General features: G+C 41.8%; 1 protein-coding gene across 7 annotated transcripts in view; it reads right to left on the reverse strand.

Moving 5' to 3' along the window:
* Positions 1 to 21,395, reverse strand: part of Opa1 (OPA1, mitochondrial dynamin like GTPase) — a 76,975-nt gene that overhangs the window by 17,808 nt on the left and 37,772 nt on the right. For all 7 annotated transcript variants that reach the window (XM_087575368.1, NM_133585.4, NM_001433908.1 and 4 more), the window contains 10 exon segments: positions 21,232 to 21,296; positions 20,476 to 20,552; positions 15,896 to 16,061; positions 13,960 to 14,112; positions 13,633 to 13,741; positions 13,221 to 13,300; positions 9,636 to 9,776; positions 7,773 to 7,889; positions 6,962 to 7,055; positions 6,463 to 6,573 (listed from right to left, as the gene is read on the reverse strand). In XM_087575368.1, the coding sequence (XP_087431494.1) occupies positions 6,463 to 6,573; positions 6,962 to 7,055; positions 7,773 to 7,889; positions 9,636 to 9,776; positions 13,221 to 13,300; positions 13,633 to 13,741; positions 13,960 to 14,112; positions 15,896 to 16,061; positions 20,476 to 20,552; positions 21,232 to 21,296 (1,113 nt within the window).

The raw sequence follows: 21,395 nt of genomic DNA on the forward strand, positions 1-21,395 counted from the left end.
AAGGCCAGCCTTTTCCATAAATGTTGTTAAAACATGCTTTTGTTAAATCTCCAGAAACAAAATTGCCTTGTTACCACATTTGGAGTTCAAAGGACTTAACAAACTTGCAGTGCTCACACGACTTCCAGAAGAAGTTATTTGGCTTCTCTGTCCCAATTCTGAAGAAGAATCTGCTTTGCTGGTAGAGAACGCTGCAGGATATGCTTGGGGCGGGGAGGTGGTGAGAGGTAAGAGTCAAAGGTAATTTAGCTTCTACATTGGGAATGAATAACTGCTGTGGGGTGGTCTGAGTCCCACGCCATCCGGGTTCACTGACTTCATCTGTGACAGCAGCAGGTGCCAGAGGAGAGGAGAAATACAAAGTAATCAACAGAAATGAAATCTCAGACTCACATGGCATCCTCCCTCTCTAAACACAGTAAGAGAAAAACACTCCACTGCGTTCTTGTTAGCTATGCCCTACCTGTGTTTAAATTCAGATTTAAAAGGCCATGAAGAAATTGTTACAACTATCCCATAGATTAGGCTGGCATTTGAGTCACTAAAAGCATCTTTGTAGACTTAGGTGGCCTTGCTAGGTTTCTAATCGTGGTGGCCTTGCAAATCAAATATTCTTCTGTTGCTTCCCTTGTGTCATCGTAATTTTAAAATGAACAAATGCATCTGTTTTCTGTCACTAAATAATATTAACCATGGTGAGCAGAGTTCTCATAGCAAACACGACTTCTGTTGCTGGGTATCGGGTAATTCAGGGAAAACCCTTCATATCTATAGTCAAGTTTTACCATCACAAGTGAGTGTCTCACAGCCAAAGATTCAAAGGTTGTATCTCTGCTCCTTTCTAATTATCAAGAGAAAGCACGGGATGGCGGATAAGAGGAGGCTGGGAACTTGAAGAAACACAAAGAGGAGCCCGAACAGCATTGTATGCGCTCAGGAGAAACAAACTCTAAGTTCCCAGTAACCATTGCTTGCTGTCCGGGAGATGCTCAGGCAGCAGACAATAAAGAACGGTCAACAGAGGCGAGAGGCCTTGCACGCTCGCTCTCCTGCTCTTTAATCCTTCTGAGCTCTGGTAAAAAGGCCAGCTGTTGCCACCTCGTGCAGGGTAGAGGCAGTCAGCAGAGCAGATTAACTGGGGGTGGGAAAGGGGATATTGCAAAATTCTAAATTAACAGTCACTTTGATTTTACTGCTTTTAACATGGATGCTATTCAACCATACCATTACAATAAGCCTGCACAATGACAGCCAGGGTTTATTATTGTTTTTATATTTCATATATTTTATTTTTATGTTTATATTGGTAAATATGAAGACATATACAGAAACTACATAGAGAACATTTCAACACTCTTAATTCTGCTCAACAAAAACCCTAAATTTAGAATTACAGCCAGTTAAAACGGAAAGGGTTGGTGTATCGCATAGCTGCACCTTAGGACTCAGGAATGAACACAGTGCACTGGAGAGCTCTTTAGTCTGGGGCCTGGGACTGTGGCTAAGTTGGGAGAATTTGCTGAGCACAAGCAAAGCCCTGGTGGATTGGGCCTGGGACCCTTGCCCCCAGCACTCAGTAGGTGGGAGCAAGGTGAACATGAAGTTCAAAGTCCTTCTAGATACACAGAGTTTGAGACCAGCAAAGGGGGAAACATCCAGGTTTTAGGCACCTCTGTTTATAGTGGGACCTGGCCGTCTGGAGACAGTTTACAGGTCAAATAAAGACAGGCTTCCTTCAATTCATCAACTGACTTCATATGCATGACTTCACCATGCATGTGGTGTTCCTTTAACTAGGTGTTTTCACAGAATAAATGTCTCAGTTCCAAAGCTCCTTCTGGGGCAGGAAGGACTGAGGATAAGAAAAGGGCACATCACTGCTGATAACAAGGAATTGTCTCTTCGACAAACCATTAAGTACATATCCCAATACAAAGGGCAACTGTATACAATTATACTTTCCAAAGCCTTGAGTTTTGCCATCTAATTTATTAAAACAACCATCAGATACATGTTTCTAAGTCTCCAGTTTTTATTCGGTAAAACAAGAAAAAAACAAAAAACAAAAAACAAAAACCTACTGTTATTCCACAGGGCTGTGGTAGAGACCCCAATGAGAACGTATGGAAGCAGTTTCCAGGCTCCAGACAAGTGCACAAACATCAGCTCACATCCATAAACAACTTCATGTTTTGCACAGAGCTAGAAACTTGTAATATAAGTGGGAAAAGTGCATACACAAGAAATAAAAAATCTAACTTGAAGCCAGGCGGTGGTGGCACACACCTTTAATCTTAGCACTCTGAAGGCAGAGGTAGGTGGATCTCTGAATTATAGGACAGCCAGGGTTGTTCCTACACAATGACAAACAAAGTATAGCGGGTTTCAGTGGACACGAGTTAAATAAAAGCATCTCACCATGTACTGAGTTAGTTTAACCAGTGTTACTAGTGGACAAGGATTAAATTTCCAAGGTGGGAAAACAGATCTCAGAATGTTCCCACTCTTTTTTAATAGAGTGACAATTGTAAATCAAACATTATAGAAAGGACCATCATTGCCACCTGGAAGAAAGTAATTTTAATAAAACTTTATTTTGATAGATAGCCACACTACTAAGGTAAGGGTTAGAGAGTTGGTTCAGTGGTTAAGAGCACTGGCTGCTCTTCCAGAGGTCCTGAGTTCAAATCCCAGCAACCACATGGTGGCTCACAACCATCTATCTGTAATGGGATCCAATGCCTTCGTCTAGCAGTTATATACACACACAGATAGAGTACTAATCCACATGAAATACATAAATCTTTAAAAACAATCCTCAGGCAACCCAAACAGCTATCTTCACAGCTGGTTCTCTAGTCAGACACTAGAATCTGTGAGCTCGCTCTTGCTACACAATCAAGATTCTCATAAAGGTCACATGGGCCTTATAGACTGTGGGGAGAAACAGTGACTAGAACTGAGGCAGGAGGATGAGCTGAGAATCTCACTCAAGTGTCCCATGAGGTACTCAGTCTTTGGACATTTTCACAGAGTGTGTCTGAGTCCTATTTTCTGTGTTTTCACACGACACTGATCTTGTATTAGCTAGAAACATAAACTTTTTTTCCTGATTCATCATAAAACAAGCTAAAGCACCTGGCTACAGAAAAGCTGTAACGACACTACAAAAACATCATCTCTCTAGAAGCATTTACTGCGATTAGGCTTCATCACATCTAATGTTGGTGTATAGAGCCGGAAGCAAGAGTATTTCCTTAACTAAATCACAACTGAACAATCATGTCCTTGAAACCCACACACATACAGCACTTCCAAGGAATACAGACTGCACTTCTGACTGGCTGCACTCAATCTGGACTAGGATTTCAGTCTTGCCTTGTCTTGATGCATCTGATGCTCTCAGGCCAGCAGTTCTATAGACAATATTTACCTATGGTTTTTCTAATGTACATCTAAAGCCATGTATCTTTAGTAAAAATGGTATTCTATAAGGTGGCACAGGATTTTGATTTGACCCTATGATTCAGGTAGTGACTGCTCAGATTTCTCCATGATACCGTCACCTTTTAAAATTAACAGGTATTTTCTTTTAAAACAATCTTTTAATGACAGGTCTTTTCTGTTGAGATATTTTGGGTGGTAAGATAAACATACTATTCTTCGCCACTAATTTCATGCCATCCCCCCAAATTTCCTTATTTACAGATTTGTGTTTTATTCAATAAGCTACAATGTTACTGTCTCCATTACCTGAGGTCTGCCCAGTTGCAGAGTCAAACAGTGCCTGTGATGCAGGCACATCACGTCACACACACTCTGACTTCTTACTCTAAAGAGTTCCAGGCTCATCCTGTCCTTCCCGCAGTCCAGCTATGACCACCACGGTGTGTCCAGGCTTGTCCTGGCATAGACTTTATTCCCATCCATTTGGTCTTCAGATGATGTACTACTCATAACTGCACTTTAGTGCACAAACAGTTGAGAGATATCCAAAGTGACGAACTGAAACCAGGCACACTTATGACTGGCAAACCACGAATGCTACCAACATTTCAGTAAACTCGAGTGATACCATTATTCACAATTCTGAACTTACACTAAAATCTCTCTACTGCATAGTTTAAATCCCTATACTATGTCCCCAGTGCATCTGCAACACTAGATACCTTGTTCCCTATAATACAGCCGTGACTAATAACCCTAGAGAGCGGTCTGGCTGGAAGTAGCCCTGACTCTTCCCAATCCTTAGACCAAGGACAAGCAGTACGGAGGGGGCGTTCAGGACTTTAAACCATGGGCAGTCATGGCTCATCTCCGTTAGTGTGACTGATGTCGCTGAGTCATGGGTGAAACCCCTGCTTTTAAGGACATTATTTGGAACATTAACACCATAACTCTATTTGCACAAAAGTCACAAATCACTTCAAGGGGGTCTTATGACTGCTTACTTAGGAAAATCTCCAGAATGTGGAACTTGGCTTGGCAGAACACATATCTGAGTTAGTAATATACTTTCTTTAAATAATCAAATTACCACAGGCGAATATTGAGTGTTCAGGCTCTATTATAAGACATGAAAAAGCACATCATTTTTCTGTCACGTAAAAATATAGAAGTTGGTAAAATTCACTGAAATATTTCAGTCTAATAGCTATATCCCAAGGGATACAGAAATTATACACACTAAGCATGGAATTCTAAGTCAGGAACTTCCAAATGCTTGCTCAGTGAACCTCCTAGGAATCACAACAGGCATCTTACCAGTCCAGCAGCTCTGTGGGGCTTTGAGGACCCCCTACGTAAGACACATCAGAAGAAGAGCGGACTAGGCTTGCATACAGGGCTTCTGCAGCAGCACAAATTTAACTATACTTCAAAAGAGGCAGGAAATAGCCAAATATGACAGAAAAGGAAATAAGTAAAATGAGATATATACATTAAAAAAAGAAAGAAAGAAGAGTAAAGCAAGAGTGCCGAGAGAAAGCAACGGGAGCTCAGATAACCTGAAAGAGGAAGCCAGGACAGGGCTGAGGCACAGGCACAAAACCAGGGAAACCCTGCCTGGCTCTTCTGGATATGTTTGTGACTGATTACAGGACTATAAACTCAACTGAAAAACTGTTTCCGACCTTGAAATTCTTCTTCCTACTCAGTGTTCGCTTTCTTTCATGCCAGAAAACATACAAATTTAAGCACACTCTAAAAGGAAAAACAGTTTCCTAAGCTCAAAGAAGGAACACTTACACCTTCTACACCCAGAAGTGCTGACTACCGAGAGTTATAGTAATGTTAATGTGTCTCTGATCACCTTGGGCTCTCCAAGATCAGCAAGTATCCATGTTAGTAAGTTACCAGCATTTAAGAACCAAATCTGCTTCCATCCAGCGAGCTTGCGTGTGGGATGCCAGAGGCCTAAAGCCCAAGCAGAGGTGGCAGGGTGATGGCAGCCTGGTCCCATGATGCACATCTGTGGGGTAACCTGATGTTGGAGTACAGCATGATGAAGGAATTTCCAGGAAAGCCTGGTCTAGCTTCAGAGGAGAGGACTCACAGGAGATGGGTAAGGGAGAGAACATGGGAAAGATGAGATGTGCAGACCCCTGACATATAAACTCAGGGAAAGGAGTTTGCAAAGAAGAGTAGCATCTCATAGGATGCCACAGCATGCAAGGTAAGAGGATATGGCACGGGGTAAGGCACTGTGGTGGTGGTCTGGTGCAAGACAGCTAAGATTCCAAGCTGGACGAGAAGAATATTTGTTTACACAAATGGGAGGGGGGGCAAAGTTTGGCTACACATTAAGAGGACTGATCACACTGATAAGTAACTATGTTAAGTATTCTAGAGCCAGTGCCACACTGTTATGTTAGAATTACAAGTATGGAAAAGAGCAAAGTCAAGAACAAACCAGACAGAATTGGATATAACTTGGAACAGTGAACATCTACTTAAGAATCCTCAATAGATATACAATTAGGAGTAAGCATGCGCGCGCGCGCGCGCGCACACACACACACACACACACACACACACACACACACACTTTCTACAAAGAAGATCTAGGAACTCATATTTCACTAACAAGCATACCTAGTTCTTAGACCTTGATTTCTAAATCATTCTAAAAGAAAAAAGGAAGGAAGGAAGTTAGTTGTGTTAGGGAATGAGTCTAAACATTGTGTTATGTATTAGGACAATACCGAGTAGGAGATGAATGAGGTCTAAGGATTAGCTGACACCCTGATTTTGTGAGTTGCTAGGAGAAAAATCTTTATTCCTAGGAAACCCACATTCAAGTATTTGGAAGTGATTTTAGGTCAATGTCTTATTTTAACAATTCAGAATAAAACATGTTCTTCATAGGTGGCTGTACTTTTCTTTAAGTTTGAGATTAAATGGGTCCGGAGACATGAGGATGTGGAAGGGATCCAGGGAGCTGGGGTAGGAGAAAATACTTACTGAGATCTTCTGCCAGCTGAACTCGTTTGCCAGTAAGCAATTTAACCTTCTTCTCGCCGTCTTCAGCAAAATCTTCTAATACCTCTTTAACGTTTTTCTCTAGCCGCCTAACTGTTCAAAGTAAACAAAAACCCAGAAAAGTAGTTTTGATGAATTTACAGAATGAAAATTTTCCTGATACAATGAAAATAAGCATCACCATGTTGGTTATTCCCTTGCACTCACATTTCTCATTCTCTAGTACGTTTATCAGCATAAACCTTATTCACAGTCTGAGGATGACATATTCTTAAGCCATAACAGACGGACATACAAACCCCAAACACAAAGGAATGATAGGGACGCCTCTCTTTTTATAATTTTTATCTGATGAAAGTAGATTGATAGCATCTTCTATCCCCATCACTTTCTAATTGTAACCTATTTTTTAATTAATATTTCAAAGCAAACTATGATGCTAAGGACCTTCTAGCGACCTGAGCTTTCGGAGTCACCTCACCTTCGGTGTTTGTCAGCTGCTGCCTCAGCGTGTTGGCAGTGATAGCGAGCATGCGCTGTATTCGCCAGAACAGGACCACGTCGTTGCACTCCAGCTGGAGCAGCCGTTAAGATCGGATGAAATTAGAAACACAGCTTTATTAATTACATAGAACTTACTTTTCTACGGCTTAGTCAGAATGTCAGTGCTTATCTAATAAGCACATACGCACGCACGCACGCACGCACGCACGCACGCACTTCTTTTGAGCTGAAATAAACCCAGAAAAGCACTGAGAAGCTTCAGTTTAGTAACAACACAAGATTAGCAGAGCTTTTCAAGGGCTATTTTAAAACATTTTTCTTACGAGAAAATGTCAAAAGGCATACGTCTGCTGCCCCCTAGTGGTTACTTTAAAAGGTATGAGGGCCATGTCCATTTTAAGAACGTCTAGTTCTTTTAGAGAAAGCAGGATTTCAGTGATATGAGAAAATAATTATGACACAAAAACTGCATGGTAAAGTAGGATTACTATACGATCCCCAGCACACATGCCAATGGCTATGTTCTACACATCCTCCTCTTATATAAACACAAAACTGTTCCCAGTCATTCTGGGGTTCAAGACTGTCTCTTTCCACATTCTTACAGCCCCTGCTGATGATACACACGGAAGCCAGTTACTGTTAAAGTGGCAAATCTCTGACAAGATAAAAGCTTATTCTTTATGAGTTACGCATTCTTTTCTTCCGGGGCTTAAAATTCATAGTAAAACTAAAGTTTACATTTTACTTATTGCTAAGAATTACTTCTTTTCTTTGTGAAAGCTCACCTCAGAGTCTATAAAATGCCTCTGGTAGTAATAAAAACCTCTCCGACAAAGGTTACAGTGATTTAGAGCTGTTTTTAGGAAATGTCTTCTATAGACTTGATGCCAAGTATCCTTAATCTAAAATGAGAAAAGAGAAATCAATGTTAGGATAGATGCTGTTGACCACTAAAAGTTAGGTGTAGACAAGATTGGCTTTTAAAAGTTAACCAAGGGGTGGATCTCCAAGTTCGAGGCCAACCTGGTCTACAGATGGAGTTGCAGGGCAGAGAGAATCCTGTCTCATAAACAAAACAAACAGGAAAGCTGTTGCCCAGCAGGGTGCTGCTCTCCCTTAATCCCAGCTTGAGTTTCACAGAAACTTTTTTCCTTTTTAAAGATTTATTTTTATTTTATGTGCACGGGTGTTTGCCTCTATGTCTGCCTGTGCACATGAGTGCTGGGCCTGCAGAGGCTGTTGGATACTCTGGAACTGCAGGTAGGGATATTAGTTAATGATGCCAGGGACCAGACCAGGTCTTCTGTCAGAACAAGTGTTCTTAACAGCTGAACTCTCTTCAGCCCTTAAGTTAGTTAACTTTTAAAGATTTTCAGTCCAGGCTGGAGAGATGGCTCAGTGGTTAAGAGCACTGACTGCTCTTCCAGAGGTCCTGAGTTCAATTCCCAACAACCACATGGTGGCTCACAACCATCTGTAATGGGATCCGATGCCTCTTCTGGTGTGTCTGAAGACAGCGACAGTGTATTCATATGCATAAAATAAATAAATCTAAAGGAAAAAAAAAGAGTTAAAACATTTGCTGCTGCTGGGTGGTGGTGTACACACTGAGGAGGCAGAGCAAATGGTTTTTATGATTTGGATGCCAGCTGGGTCTACAGAGTGGGTTCCAGGGCAGCCAGGGGTTCTAAAAAGAAGCTGCAAACAAGCACCATGAAGCAAGGAAAATGGTGGCCTAACATGTAGAGTTTGTCCTCATATTTATCATCAGAATGAGGAAAATGAAATAGGACCCAAAGGTCTTACCCAATTCAATAAAATAGCAAAATGCATATTCCCCCTCCACTACTTGTACCTAACTGAGTTACATTGGCTGTAATCACTGTGTTACCTATGTTGCTGGGAATGGTGGCATGCCCCTTTATGCTGGCGGAGAACTTAGGTAAATCTTTGTGAGTTTGTGGCCAGCCAGACATCCAAGGCTATAGAGTGAGAAATTATCTAAAACAAACGAACAAACCACCCCTCCCATTCTCTCAACACACACACACACACACACACACACACACACACACACACACACACACACACACACACAAATATCTGTCTCTATGAATGGGCCATATTTAGATAGAAGTGAACTGTACTCTAAAACTGAAGAATGGAGCTGAGGCAAGGTCTGGAAGTCTTTTATCCCTTCTGTAGGGACCCAAATTTCTAAATCTGAATTTATCAAGTTCCCCTGTAAAAAGCAAACGGAAATTAAACTTGCTATTCTTCATATTCATCAAGATGACTATCATTAAGGCAGTAAATGTGCACAGGAGAACAGTAGAACGCAGCACTCAAATCTTTCCGTAACTCATTAGAGGCAGGAGTACTGCACTGCAAGGAGCACTGACTCAGAGAGCTGACCTCCATCCCCTTTCTTTTTCTGAGACAGAGCTAGTGGAGTCCTACTCCAGCCTCCCTTTAGCACAGGATGACCTTCAGTTCCTGCCCCAGATTCCAAGTGTTGTGCCTGTCCCCACATCTGGATTTTTTTTTTTTTTTTTGTTTGAGCTGAGGCTTGAACCCAAGGCCTTGTGTTGCTAGACAAGCAATCTATCTCTAAGCCAAATCACCAACTCTTTGATAGTATTTCTTACCAGGCTTGGATCGACTTCGACTCCTCGAGATTCCAGGTTCTTCCGGACTGTGGTAATCTCATCACTTGCAAGATAAGCTGGGTGTTCATCATTAACCTTCAGCATCTTTTCCAATTCATTCTTGGTTTCATTGTGAACACACTTTAACAGGTCAAAAGAAGGCTGTTTAGACAGTTTAAACTTGGTCCGTGCGATAACAGCAGCCCCTTTTGATAAGCGTATTACTATTGCATTACTACTGTTAATTACAGTAAGAAAAGATACAAACCAGGAGGCCTATGAACGGAGAGCCACTTGTCTTAGGAATGATTAATCCTAGAATCTTACTTGTGGCACAGTGTTTCATTGGTGAAATTAAAGCACCAGGCTCCTTAGGACAGACTTTCATTCTTGACTGTAGAGTATAATTTTTGTGTAAGTAAATGTGTCTATGTGGACCCATGTGGGGAAAAAGCAATATTCTATAAATGCCTAGAAGGACTTAGACTTTGTGAAGTGTTTCTGTTCTAATCAATGAAATATCAAGTGAGGAGTTTGATGCTTTTCCATTAAAGAACTCATACTTCAAACCATTCCTACAGTACTCTTAATTCACTTCTGCCTCTTCTTTGCAACATATTAATCTCAGCAGAGGAAGAAAACATACATGCTAGTTTCAAAACAAGACTCTTACATTGGCCAACTCAGTTTGTCTTGTTATTTTTCAATTCTTTATTCTGATGTGGATTTGAAGCATGAGCTTCAAATCACTAGTAACATCACTAATCTGTAAGAGAACTCGCCTGAAACTATATTTTGCAATTCACCAGCTGTGGACAAAAGTGCAAATTTCCTGGGCCATTTCCACAGCTCTATTCTACGCAGTATGTGTGGGAAGCAGGACCTGTGCTTTCACACCTCCACTCTCATCATCACCAATGCACTGCTAAAACAACATCCCTTTCACAGAAAACTTCTTCCTCATTACCCTGGCTATCTGTTCCACTGACACAGTGAGATGTTTCAGAGTGGGATTTTCCTACAAGACTAAAGAAAGGTTACATAAAAGGCATAAAACAGCATGGGTTCTCATTAAAAAAAAAAAAAAAAACAAAAAAACACACACTTATTTTTACTATTCTGGGGTGTGTGTGTGTGTGTGTGTGTGTGTGTGTGTGTGTGTGTTTACCACCTGAGTGTGGGTGCACACAGGCCAGAAGGCAGCACAGAATCCCCGGAACATGATTTCTGGGAACTAAACTCCAGAAGAGTGGAAGGGGCTCCTAACTACTTAACTCGCCAGCCCCCCTGGGTCTCTCATCTTTAACAAAGGAAAATCTTTTCTTGCTACGTCTTGTCATTCACGAAGGCAGCAGGAACTGTACACAGCTATCTAAACTGACCTGGGGCTCCCTTCCGCCTCTTCTGAGCTATGCTTCCCACTGTATCTCCGAGGTAAGAGGGCCACAGGAGCACTGTCTAATTGGGAGTGGAAGGATAGATTAGGGAACGAGAACTGGATCTAGTCGCAGTTTAAAAGAAAAGGACGAATTGGTACACAAACTCCTCCCAGGTGATCCTGGTATCCTTTCTCTTCTATCTAAACCATCAGCCTCAATCTTTTACATGCTGTCCCAAACCTAGGGTAGAGGTAGGAGTGAAGGCTCATCTAGGAAGGGCTTCCAGATTCCTCTTCTAGTTGTACAGATCCTTTGCAATGGCCTTAAAATGAATTTACTGCTTCTTCTACAGGATTCTAGAGAAATCCAACTCTGATAAGAGTTGTCTCATCTCTCTGTTTGCTTAGTCTATATACCAATAGTTACTGGGGTAAGTACTATGGTCAAATCGATTGTTCTGGAGGCGTCCTGCCCAAGGTTGACGTAATCTGCCACACACCAGCTGTTTCTAATCAGTTTCTTCCTGTGTCCCAGGTCATACTCCTATGATTGAGAGCCCTGCACGTTCTTTTAGACAGACCTTTTCTCAGCCCACCTGGGTAACAGTGAGAACAGACAATTGCTGACTCAGGGTCAAGTCACTTAATTTAGGGAGCTTACGAAACAAGAAGAAGGGGACACTGGAAAAGAAACAGGGTTTCAGTCATATATTTCATTTAAAATGTAAATAAAAACAAAGAAAAAAGGGTATGCTCTTTACGAGTATTCTCTTTACCTCTGAATTTCCCCACATTTCAGCACAGGTTTTGCTAATTAAGCAGATTCCAGTGGACACAGGAAACCACAGCCAGTAGACTGGACACCACCTCTTTTCTTATTACTTTTATTTATTCATTTATATATGTGGACTCTATAGTCTGCTTATGCACTTCCCTTTAAGAAATGAACGCCTTTAATCCCAGCCCTCAGGAGGCAGAGGCAGGTCGATCTCTAGGACTTCGAGGCCAGCCTGGACTACAGAACTAGTTCTAGGACACACAGGGAGACTCTGTCTCAAACAAAAAAACAGACAGACACACAAAAAGACAGACAGACAAACAGACTATATGAGGGAATAAAAAAGGCTGTGGGGATGACCCACAGTTTCCCAATTTTTAAAGTTGTTTATAATTCGCTTTGCCACTTGTTTTTCTGAAGTGCTCACTCAACGTTTACTAGAGGAAGAGTTCTATCATACTTCCTGTCTGAATTTTCATATTTAGTTTGTATGCACATTAACAAAAATTACTACAAAAAGGTAAAATAGTTTAAATAAGCATCCAACAGAAACATCTACAGATAATTAGAAAAAAAATCTGTATTCTTCCTAATTACAATTGTCACATATCCTTTGTTTAATACTTTTGTTTACAACTGCTCTTTATTTTAAAAGATTTTATTTATTCTACCATGTATACATGTGTTTTGCTTGCATATACACATGTGCACCATGTGTGTGTCTGGTGCCCTCAGAGGCCAGATGAGGAAGTCAGTTCCCTTGAACTAGAGTTAGAGGCTGGGTGTGAGCTGTCCCTTGGGTGCTGGGAACTGATTTAACCCAGGCCATCTATAAGACAGCAAGTGTTTTAACTACTGAGCTATCTCTCTAGCCCAACTATTCTTTTTTGAACCTCAATGATGGAACTGAAATGAACAAAGCAGTCACCATAAAGGAAGCACATTTTCTTTTTTTTAATCTTTTAATAAAACAGATTAACTGCATTTTAGAAAGGCTAATAATGCAACTAAAATTCTAAAGAATCTTGTAGAGCCATGCTACAGAAGACTGTGTACACATGTAATGTGTGTGTGGTCCTGGTGTATGGTTGCTGGCCCCGTGGGCATAGGTCAGAGGAAGACATTAGATGCCCTATGCTGTTACTCTTCACCCTATTCCCTCAGACAGGCTTTCCCAGTGAACTTAGAGCCAGGCTGGCAGTCAGTGGCCCCAGAGAATCTCCTGTCTCCACCTCCCTAGAGCCTTGCAGTCATAGGCGCTCATGCAGTCTGTTGGAGTCTTTTGGGGTAGCCTGTCATCTCAGCAAATAAGAGGCTGAGGCAGAACTGTGTGTTCAAGGCCAGCCGGGGTTACAGAAAACCACACCAGCAAACCATATATACCATGAGCAAATTGCCAGCACAAGAACACAGGTATTTCTGTTCCTACCTGCTCTTGGGTCCGATTCTTCCAGTATATCCACCTCTTTTTCCAGTCTGGCCCGATCATGTTTTCAATAGCATTTTCAGCTACAACAAAGATAAAAATTAATTCAGTAGGAATTTTATCGCTTACCAAGGCTGTGAATTATAATTATCAATGTTCATAAATTATTAATCATAAATTTGTATTAATATGAAATTAACTAAAATAAAGAAACATTTTAATGATATATGTGTGAATTTGGAAGTACATACACCACAGTGCACGAGTGGCGGTCAGAGGACAACTTTTGGGAGTCTGTTCTGTTTCCACTTGGGCTCAGGGATCCACCCAGAGGATCAGGCTTTCACAGCAAGTGTTCTGCCCACTGATTATATTTTATAATGCTTACAACTCAAGAGCTCACGTCCCTACTTACTATCCTTGAGACGACCTTGAAGTGCCTCTTCCATGAAGTAGATGGCTGCGTCCCACTGTTGCTTATCTGATATGGACCGGTCCTCCAGAGCGTTGTGCTGGATGACCCTCTGAAACGGCCGGGTGGAAACTGATTTAACTTATGTCCCACGCATCAGCAATTTTATTTAAACTGACAACTTTGTAAATATCAAACAACAGCCACTTAACCGTAGGTTACTCCCACAGAAAGGCAGCAGCTCCTTTTATTTGGCTGTGGCTGAAATCAGAACACTGAGGGCTACGTAAGCAGCAGCCTGCACTACGCGAGTTCGACAGGTCTGCATACCAAGCTGTCTTCTGCGAAGTCGTTCCATTTGTGCCGCTTGATACTCTCCTCCTTCACAGCCTCCTTAAGTTTGTCAAATATGTCATCGTGTTCCTTTCCTTTGGGTTCTGTCATGAAGCGGGAAAATTCGTCTTGTAGGGTCTCCCAAGCAACCTAGATATAAAAGAAATAGCTTACTCTTATTAACTATGCAACATGAAAAGCACATGAACCACAATCAGGAAATGCTTGTCCACTGATAAGCTCAAGCACACTAATAATAAGGCAGCACGCTGGGCACAGCGGCGCACACCTTTAATCCTGGCACTCAGGCAGTGGTCGGTGATCTCTGTGAGTTCAAGGTTAGCCTAGAGCAAGTTTCAGGACAGGCAGGGTAACACACAGAGGCACCGTTTAAAAAAATGCTGCCAATTTAAAAAACTGAGATTTCTCAAACACATCTGTACCTCCAGTGCTTGAGAACAACCTGGAAATAACCAAGCCCCAGTTCTACAGGACACCGCTTGCTGGGTGGGCTCCTCTACATGAGCCCTACACCCCGAGATTGCCAACACATTGACTTCACTTATTTTAACCAATAACACATCTGCGTCTGCCTGCTGCTTCTACACAACTCCAAGCTGAAGTTGTTACTCACGGAGCCGGTCATCTTTTCATTTGTGCCCGCAAGCAAAGATTCATATTAAAGCTTCAAGTACCACAAAGTACTTAAGCTTCAGCTTTGTGGCTTGGCTGACTTTTATTCATCTCAACTGCAAAAAGAAGACCACAGGGCCAAAGTAATCACAACCTGAACGCACAGCTCAATGGCGGGGTTAGGCGGTTTGTGTTTTGTTGGTTGTGCACTCGAGGCAAGGCTCCCCAGAGTCAGGGCTACAGGCGAGTACCACCAAGCCCTGTGAGATGGGAATGAATCTAAGCTCTTATCCTCAGCAGCTCCGCTCCTCCCCGCAACATAAAGCCAGGGTAGAAGGCAGAAAGACGGGATTACTGGCGCAATGATGACGATGGCTAGTTTCACCACTGCAAGTTCTGGCCATTTGCAAATGTCCCATCTCAGGACACACCCAGAACACTGATGAGGTCAGGCGGGGCAGGACAGCCAATGCCATTTCCAAGGCATTGACCATAAGTCTTTGAGTAACTCTTCAGAGTGCAGGAGAAACTGGCTCAGCTGGAACGAGGCTGGACAAACCGTCCATACAGCAGATAATCCTGAGTGGCTCCTGTGAGTGGCGGGTGTTACCTGAGTATTTTACACACTAACTCACCCAGTCCTGATATCGACCCTGGCCTCTCAGACCAAGAGTAGTAACGGGCCTTAAGCAAGGAAGGTTAAGCAAGCAGGGCACCTGTCAGTTTTCAAGTGGTCAGGCAAAGACACCATGAGGCAGAAATGGATTCTTTAAGGTGCTATAGTTTTGCAAGTGATTCCTAGTGAAAACTAGTAAGACCCTAACTTAATATATAAGTAAGTGTTGTAGGTCTTGGAGAAAATGTAAAAGCAGTAATGTGTAGTCCATCTAAAGACATTCCTTTTTTTTTTTTTTGGTTCTTTTTTTCGGAGCTGGGGACCGAACCCAGGGCCTTGTGCTTCCTAGGTAAGCGCTCTACCACTGAGCTAAATCCCCAGCCCCATCTAAAGACATTCCTTACAGCAGCTCGATTCACAGAGGTTTAAGATAGTTCACCTTCAAGCCAGTTTTGCTGGTTTTATTAAACATTAGAAGCAAGGCCTTTAGGGATTCCGATTAGCCAACGTTCATGTAAACAGCAACTGAAAACGATGCCACGGTTAGCTCCAACGGAGAAGCAGGAGCTCACATTAAGTTATGGCCCCAGAGAAAGACAGTGACTGTGAGGCAGACAGACCCACAATCCACAGCACCTATGGCCTCCAGACAATGCTTCTTTCCCATTTATACTATATCCTAACCTCGACTGCTTTATTAGGAAGCTGCTTGTCAGTCCACTGTTTAAGCTTGATGTCCACTGTGGTGTTGAATGTTCCTGAGTTCATGGTCTGGGCAGCTGGGAGGTAGATGTTCTCGATCACATGCGTTGACACTCGTTCCCACAGGGACTGCTGAAGGATCTCCTCCCTGCAGTTAAGAAGTTTCAAGAAAGCCAGTAGAGCATTAAATTTTTAAAGAGCTTGACGGAAGTGTCACTAGCAACAGGAATTACTGCACACACTGAAAAACTTGGGATATATATACATCTGTGGATCAGAGGAAACAAAGACACACCTCTCATCAGGCCTGTAGCCACTCTACTTGCTGTTACTACATTACTTTGTATTTTCTAGACCTTCACATAAATGTAATCCCGCAGCATGTATTGGTCTACCTACCTTCTTTCCCCTACATCTTGAGATCTGTGGTGTATGTATTACTATTTCACTTCTCTTTTGTTTGTTTGTTTCTCGAGAGAGACGGTTTAGTATGTAATCCTGGCTGTCCTGTAACTCACCCTATAGACCAGGCTGGCCTCGAACCCAGAGATCTCCCTGTCTCTGCCTCCTGAGTGCTGGGATTAAAGGCTTGTGTCACCACACCCGGTTCTATTTTACATCTTTTTGTTGCTAAGCAACATCAATTGTGTCCACTGGCTTATGTGTCCACCCGTTCCTGGGTGGTCGTGAACCTCCGAGAGGAGGAGTGTTTTCCCTCCGTGGGTATTCATCTGGAGGTTGGAATCATGGTGCTTTAGTTTTTAAGACCCCCTCAAGCCCCCTTTACATTCCCCCCACCAGAGAAGGAGGAACCCAGACACTCTATACGCACAGCCCTGTCTCAACTCTCAGGCTGTCTAGCGGATTTACAGTGCCGTGTCTCTGTGGCTTGATGTGTCTAATAAAGAACCCTTCCGAGTGTGTTCTCGTGTGCTCATTTACATAGTCCTTATTACAGTCTATTCACTGTAAATGTTTATGCATCCGAGGCTGAAAGGTTTTGATAGAATTTTTACAATTTAACAAACGGTGTTAGAAAGCACAGAGGCATGGGATGTCACCATATAAAATGTTTTAGCACTTTGTGACTAAGGCAATAGAACAAAAGATGCACACTTAAGCTGAAAATTCTGCTCTTTAAAGTATGCTTTAAGAATAAGATATCTAAGTGAGAAAAGACAACCATTTCTAGTATGTGAATACTTAAAATCTCAAGAAAGTATTTATTTGGCTTCCACTGAAATAAGTCCTACTGTTAAAAGATACAAGAAACAAAACAAACCAAAACAAAAACTGACAAGAAAACCAATACTACAGTGTGATCTGAGCCGTCCCTGCTGCCTGCACTGAGCCCTGCTGCTGGCTTCACCTTGCTGTGCTCACCAGTGTTCAGGTGCTATCCAGTTCCCGAAAAGGGGCGGGCATGGGAGGACACGGCACTTGACGACACAGCACTTGACGACGGGAAGAGTACCTGTCTGTTCTGTTTTCCTTGTCACACGTTAAATGCTGCAACAATCTCTCGCTGCAACAATCTCTCCCACCTGACCACTACCACCGCCCATGTTCAAGTCACATGACCTCTTACGTGTTTCCTTGCTCACAGGCTCTCCACTTGAACGGCCTTAACTAACTTGCTCACAGCTCCTGCTGTCTCTGTGAGGAAGCCACTGGCATGGACGTTTTCTTTCTTCCTCTCACCGGCTGGCTCTGCAATACCCTTGCTGTCGTCTTTACTTAACACCAACCCATTCTTTTTTTTTTTTTTTTTTTTTCCGGAGCTGGGGACCGAACCCAGGGCCTTGTGCTTGCTAGGCAAGCGCTCTACCACTGAGCTAAATCCCCAAACCCTCACCAACCCATTCTTAAGTTTCACATTAAGATACGATAAATTTCAGACTCCTCACATTTGAATCAGGGGATTAACTATGCTTTGCCCATTTTTGTTTTCGTCTTTTAAATTAATCAAAGTAAACTTATTGGCATTATGTATATGCACACCACAATACTGATTTCATAAAAGTATATTTCTATAAAACCAGCCATTTATTATGCTAAAGATGGTTATATGTTAATGGTGCACCCACATCTTATTTAACATCAGTAGCTAAATTTAAAGATCATGTGCATTGCTGGACAAATGCACTGTGTGTATTTACACTGTAACACACTATATTTCAAAGTGAACCCCCGGGACTCCTTTCTTAAAATATGAGTAAAGTATACAGAATGTTTGTGAGTAAATAATGAATTATCCCATTAGGACACACAGTGCATCTAGGCCTTCAATAATTCACAGAGTTAAGGCATCCACCCATCTTAACGTGCCATGTAATGCCATTATGCCGTTAAGTAATACCAACAAAAACTTCGAAGGGAGCAGTTCTCAACCTGTGGGGTGTGACCTCTTGGGGTAGTGGACTGATACAGGGAAACACAGGGGCAGCCTATGCATATCAGACATTTATATTACGATTCATAATAGTAGCAAAATTAGTTGTGAAGTAGCAAAAATAATTTGAGGGTTGCAACATGAGGGACTGTATTAAATGGCTGCAGCATTAGGAGGTTGACAATAGTGGTCTAAGGTGATCTCAACTATACTCCTGAAGTACCTTTGGTATAATGTAGTTAAATCCACTACAGCATGAATGGTGAAGACTGGGACTGGCTAGGGTCACGTGATCAGGTAGCTAGGGATTCTTCGCCACCAAGTGTTGTAGTTCTCAGCTGGGTCTTCTCCACAGGAAATATCACTTGTCCTTTCACAACTCTGCTAAGTCCCTTGTGCATTAAACAATGCTAATTTTATTCATGGTAACCAATTAATTTGTAGAAGGATCACATTTTTTCCTGTCATAAATAATATTGTCAGTTGTAGGCTTTTTCCTTTCGGTAGTACTGACGAGAACCCAGGCCTTCGCTGGCTAAGCAGGCGCTCTACCACTGACTGTGCTCAGGCCACTCGTCATGATTTATAAATTGTGTTTTATGTACATTATCCTCACACAGCCCAGGAAGGCAACTAGTATTTTAATTTTACTCAGTTTTCTATTTTATTTTTATTGCACTTTTTACTTTATATATATTTTAAATTTACTCAAGTAGATATCTATATAACTGTATCTCTCTTGCAATTTCAAGAGCTAACTGAATTACACAGAGTCACTGAACTGGTTTAAAATATAAATAAGAAACACAACAGTTTGTGTCCTATATATTTGATTTCTCAGTCAATAGTAAAAATAAGATCAGATATCTTTTTCTTAACAAAGAGAGATTAAAAATGTGGCAAATATAGATGACTTTAAGAAAGAGGGGGCATCACTAAGGAAGGAAAGGGGGCTGAGATGAGAAAGTTGGTGAGAACAAATTAAGGGACGAGATGTTGATACTGTGACTCAGTGTGATAGTCTGTTATCCATCCATCCATCCATCCATCCATCCATCCATCCATCCATCCATCTATCCACTCACCCACCCACTTATCCATCTATCCATCTTGAATTGTGGTAAGGATATTTTGTATCAAGAGTGATACATTCTTAAATATCACACGTTTATTAGAAGATAACCAAGGCATAAGTAATTTGTTAATTAAAATACAATTATACATTTTTGGACTTTTTATATATAGTTCATTTGAACTACATGTAGTCTGTCTTGCTGTTGTTACAAGATTACCCATAGCTTAGAATTTGTGTTCCTCCTGCTTCTGGCTTCTATGTGCTAGGATTCTAGGTATCGGCTACCAAGTCTGGTTTAGTCTGGTTGCTTATAATGCCCTGTTCCAATAAGAATGCCTACATTTATATAAACATGAATTGAAGACCATAGCTTCCCATAGGATTCATATGACACATTTTCAAAGGGATCAGTTTACTACTTAAAAACAAAATCTAAGTGGGAAGCAATAATAATAAAATACCACACAGTGGGTCTGGAGAGCTGGCACTGTGATTAAGAGCACTGATGGCTGTATCAGAGGATATGAGTTCTAGTCCCAGCATTCATAGGGCAGCTCACAACTGTAAGCAACTCCAGTTCTAGAGGTTCAGGGTCCTCTTCTGGCCTCTGTAGGCCACAGACACATGCAGGCAAAGTGCTCATATACATAAAATTTAAAAAATGTTCCTGTGCACAGCTCAGCACATACCCATTACAGAAACGACCAGTTCTGCTCCGGAATGAGAGCTAAAAAGCACAAACCATTCTTCCTTAACAGAACAATATTCCCTAGGATGCGATTCTCCATTAGTAATATCTAGTCCTGACAAGTTATTTTGTGGCAATTTTATGAAATTATGTGTAAATGACTATAGAAATCACAAGTCTGTATTTAAGAACAAGGAGACGACAAGCTGGAGCCAAAGCCAGAGTCAACAGGAGCCCTGAGTAAGCTACCGCGCAGACACTCAGTAGACAGACCACAGCTGCAGCTGTTTTAAGGAGACGCACTCTATTCTCTGGCTACTTCATTTTGAAGGAGGAACAAAGGCAAGAAAACCCACTGCTTTCTTCTACGTTAGAGTGAAAGACATCGAGGAAAGATGGCCACTCACCAGTGCTTTGGAGTAACCTGGCTCAGACTGATGACTTCATCGAGGATCTCATTTTTAGCCTTTTCAAATAGTTCATTCTAGGCAACATAGACACAAATTAGCATCGTCACAGACACTATATCTGTCCTGTCACGACCTTCAGAGATACCCAAAAGCAGGGTACAGACAGGGTGGTCGACTAAGCTCTGGGTTGAAGACGCGAAACTAAGAAATGGCCTTCTAACCTCCTTCAGGAAAGTCATTACTCAGACAGGGACCGAGAAGCAGGTGCACTGTCTACTCTTTTCAGGTCATACTGCAGTTTTTTAAACATAACATTTCCACAAAACAATTGCTAAAGAAGCAACACACAATTCAGTGATTAGTAATAGTAAGTGAATGCTGGGTCTTATAACTAATGCTATTTTAAAATCAAAGAAAAAGAATATTTAGTTCCCATTAAATGGACTATATTTCTAAGGTAAATACCAAGAAAGTAAAAAGCTAATGAAAAATAAAACCAAAAATTAGATTACATAGGCATATATCAATAAGACTACTAAAAGTCATAACTTTCTCAGAAAACATTTTAACATGTTTTATATCTTATGATTCCTAATTATTTTAAAACGTTATAATAGTTACTACTGTAGAAAGACAACTATTCCTAAGTAATCATCATTAAAATCACAGCGATGTAGCTCAGCAGGTCAACAGGAACTCTAAAGAGCACAGTAGTTCAAGCATAGACAGGACCGCGTGCGTTTGGACTCTTACCCTGTCGAGCTCCCGCAGGCGGGGGTAGTTGTTCTTCCACTCTGTCTCCAGGTTGAAGCGAGTCGCTGTGGAGGAAGGAAGATGCTCAGGTCCAACCGCTCTGTGCTTCACACAGTAGTGAAGGCTCCCCTCTACCTTCCGTATGAGCCAGGCTTCTGAGGGTG

This window comes from Rattus norvegicus, chromosome 11 (genome assembly GCF_021556685.1).
Source record: "Rattus norvegicus strain SHRSP/BbbUtx chromosome 11, alternate assembly SHRSP_T2T, whole genome shotgun sequence".
Lineage (NCBI taxonomy): Eukaryota > Metazoa > Chordata > Mammalia > Rodentia > Muridae > Rattus > Rattus norvegicus.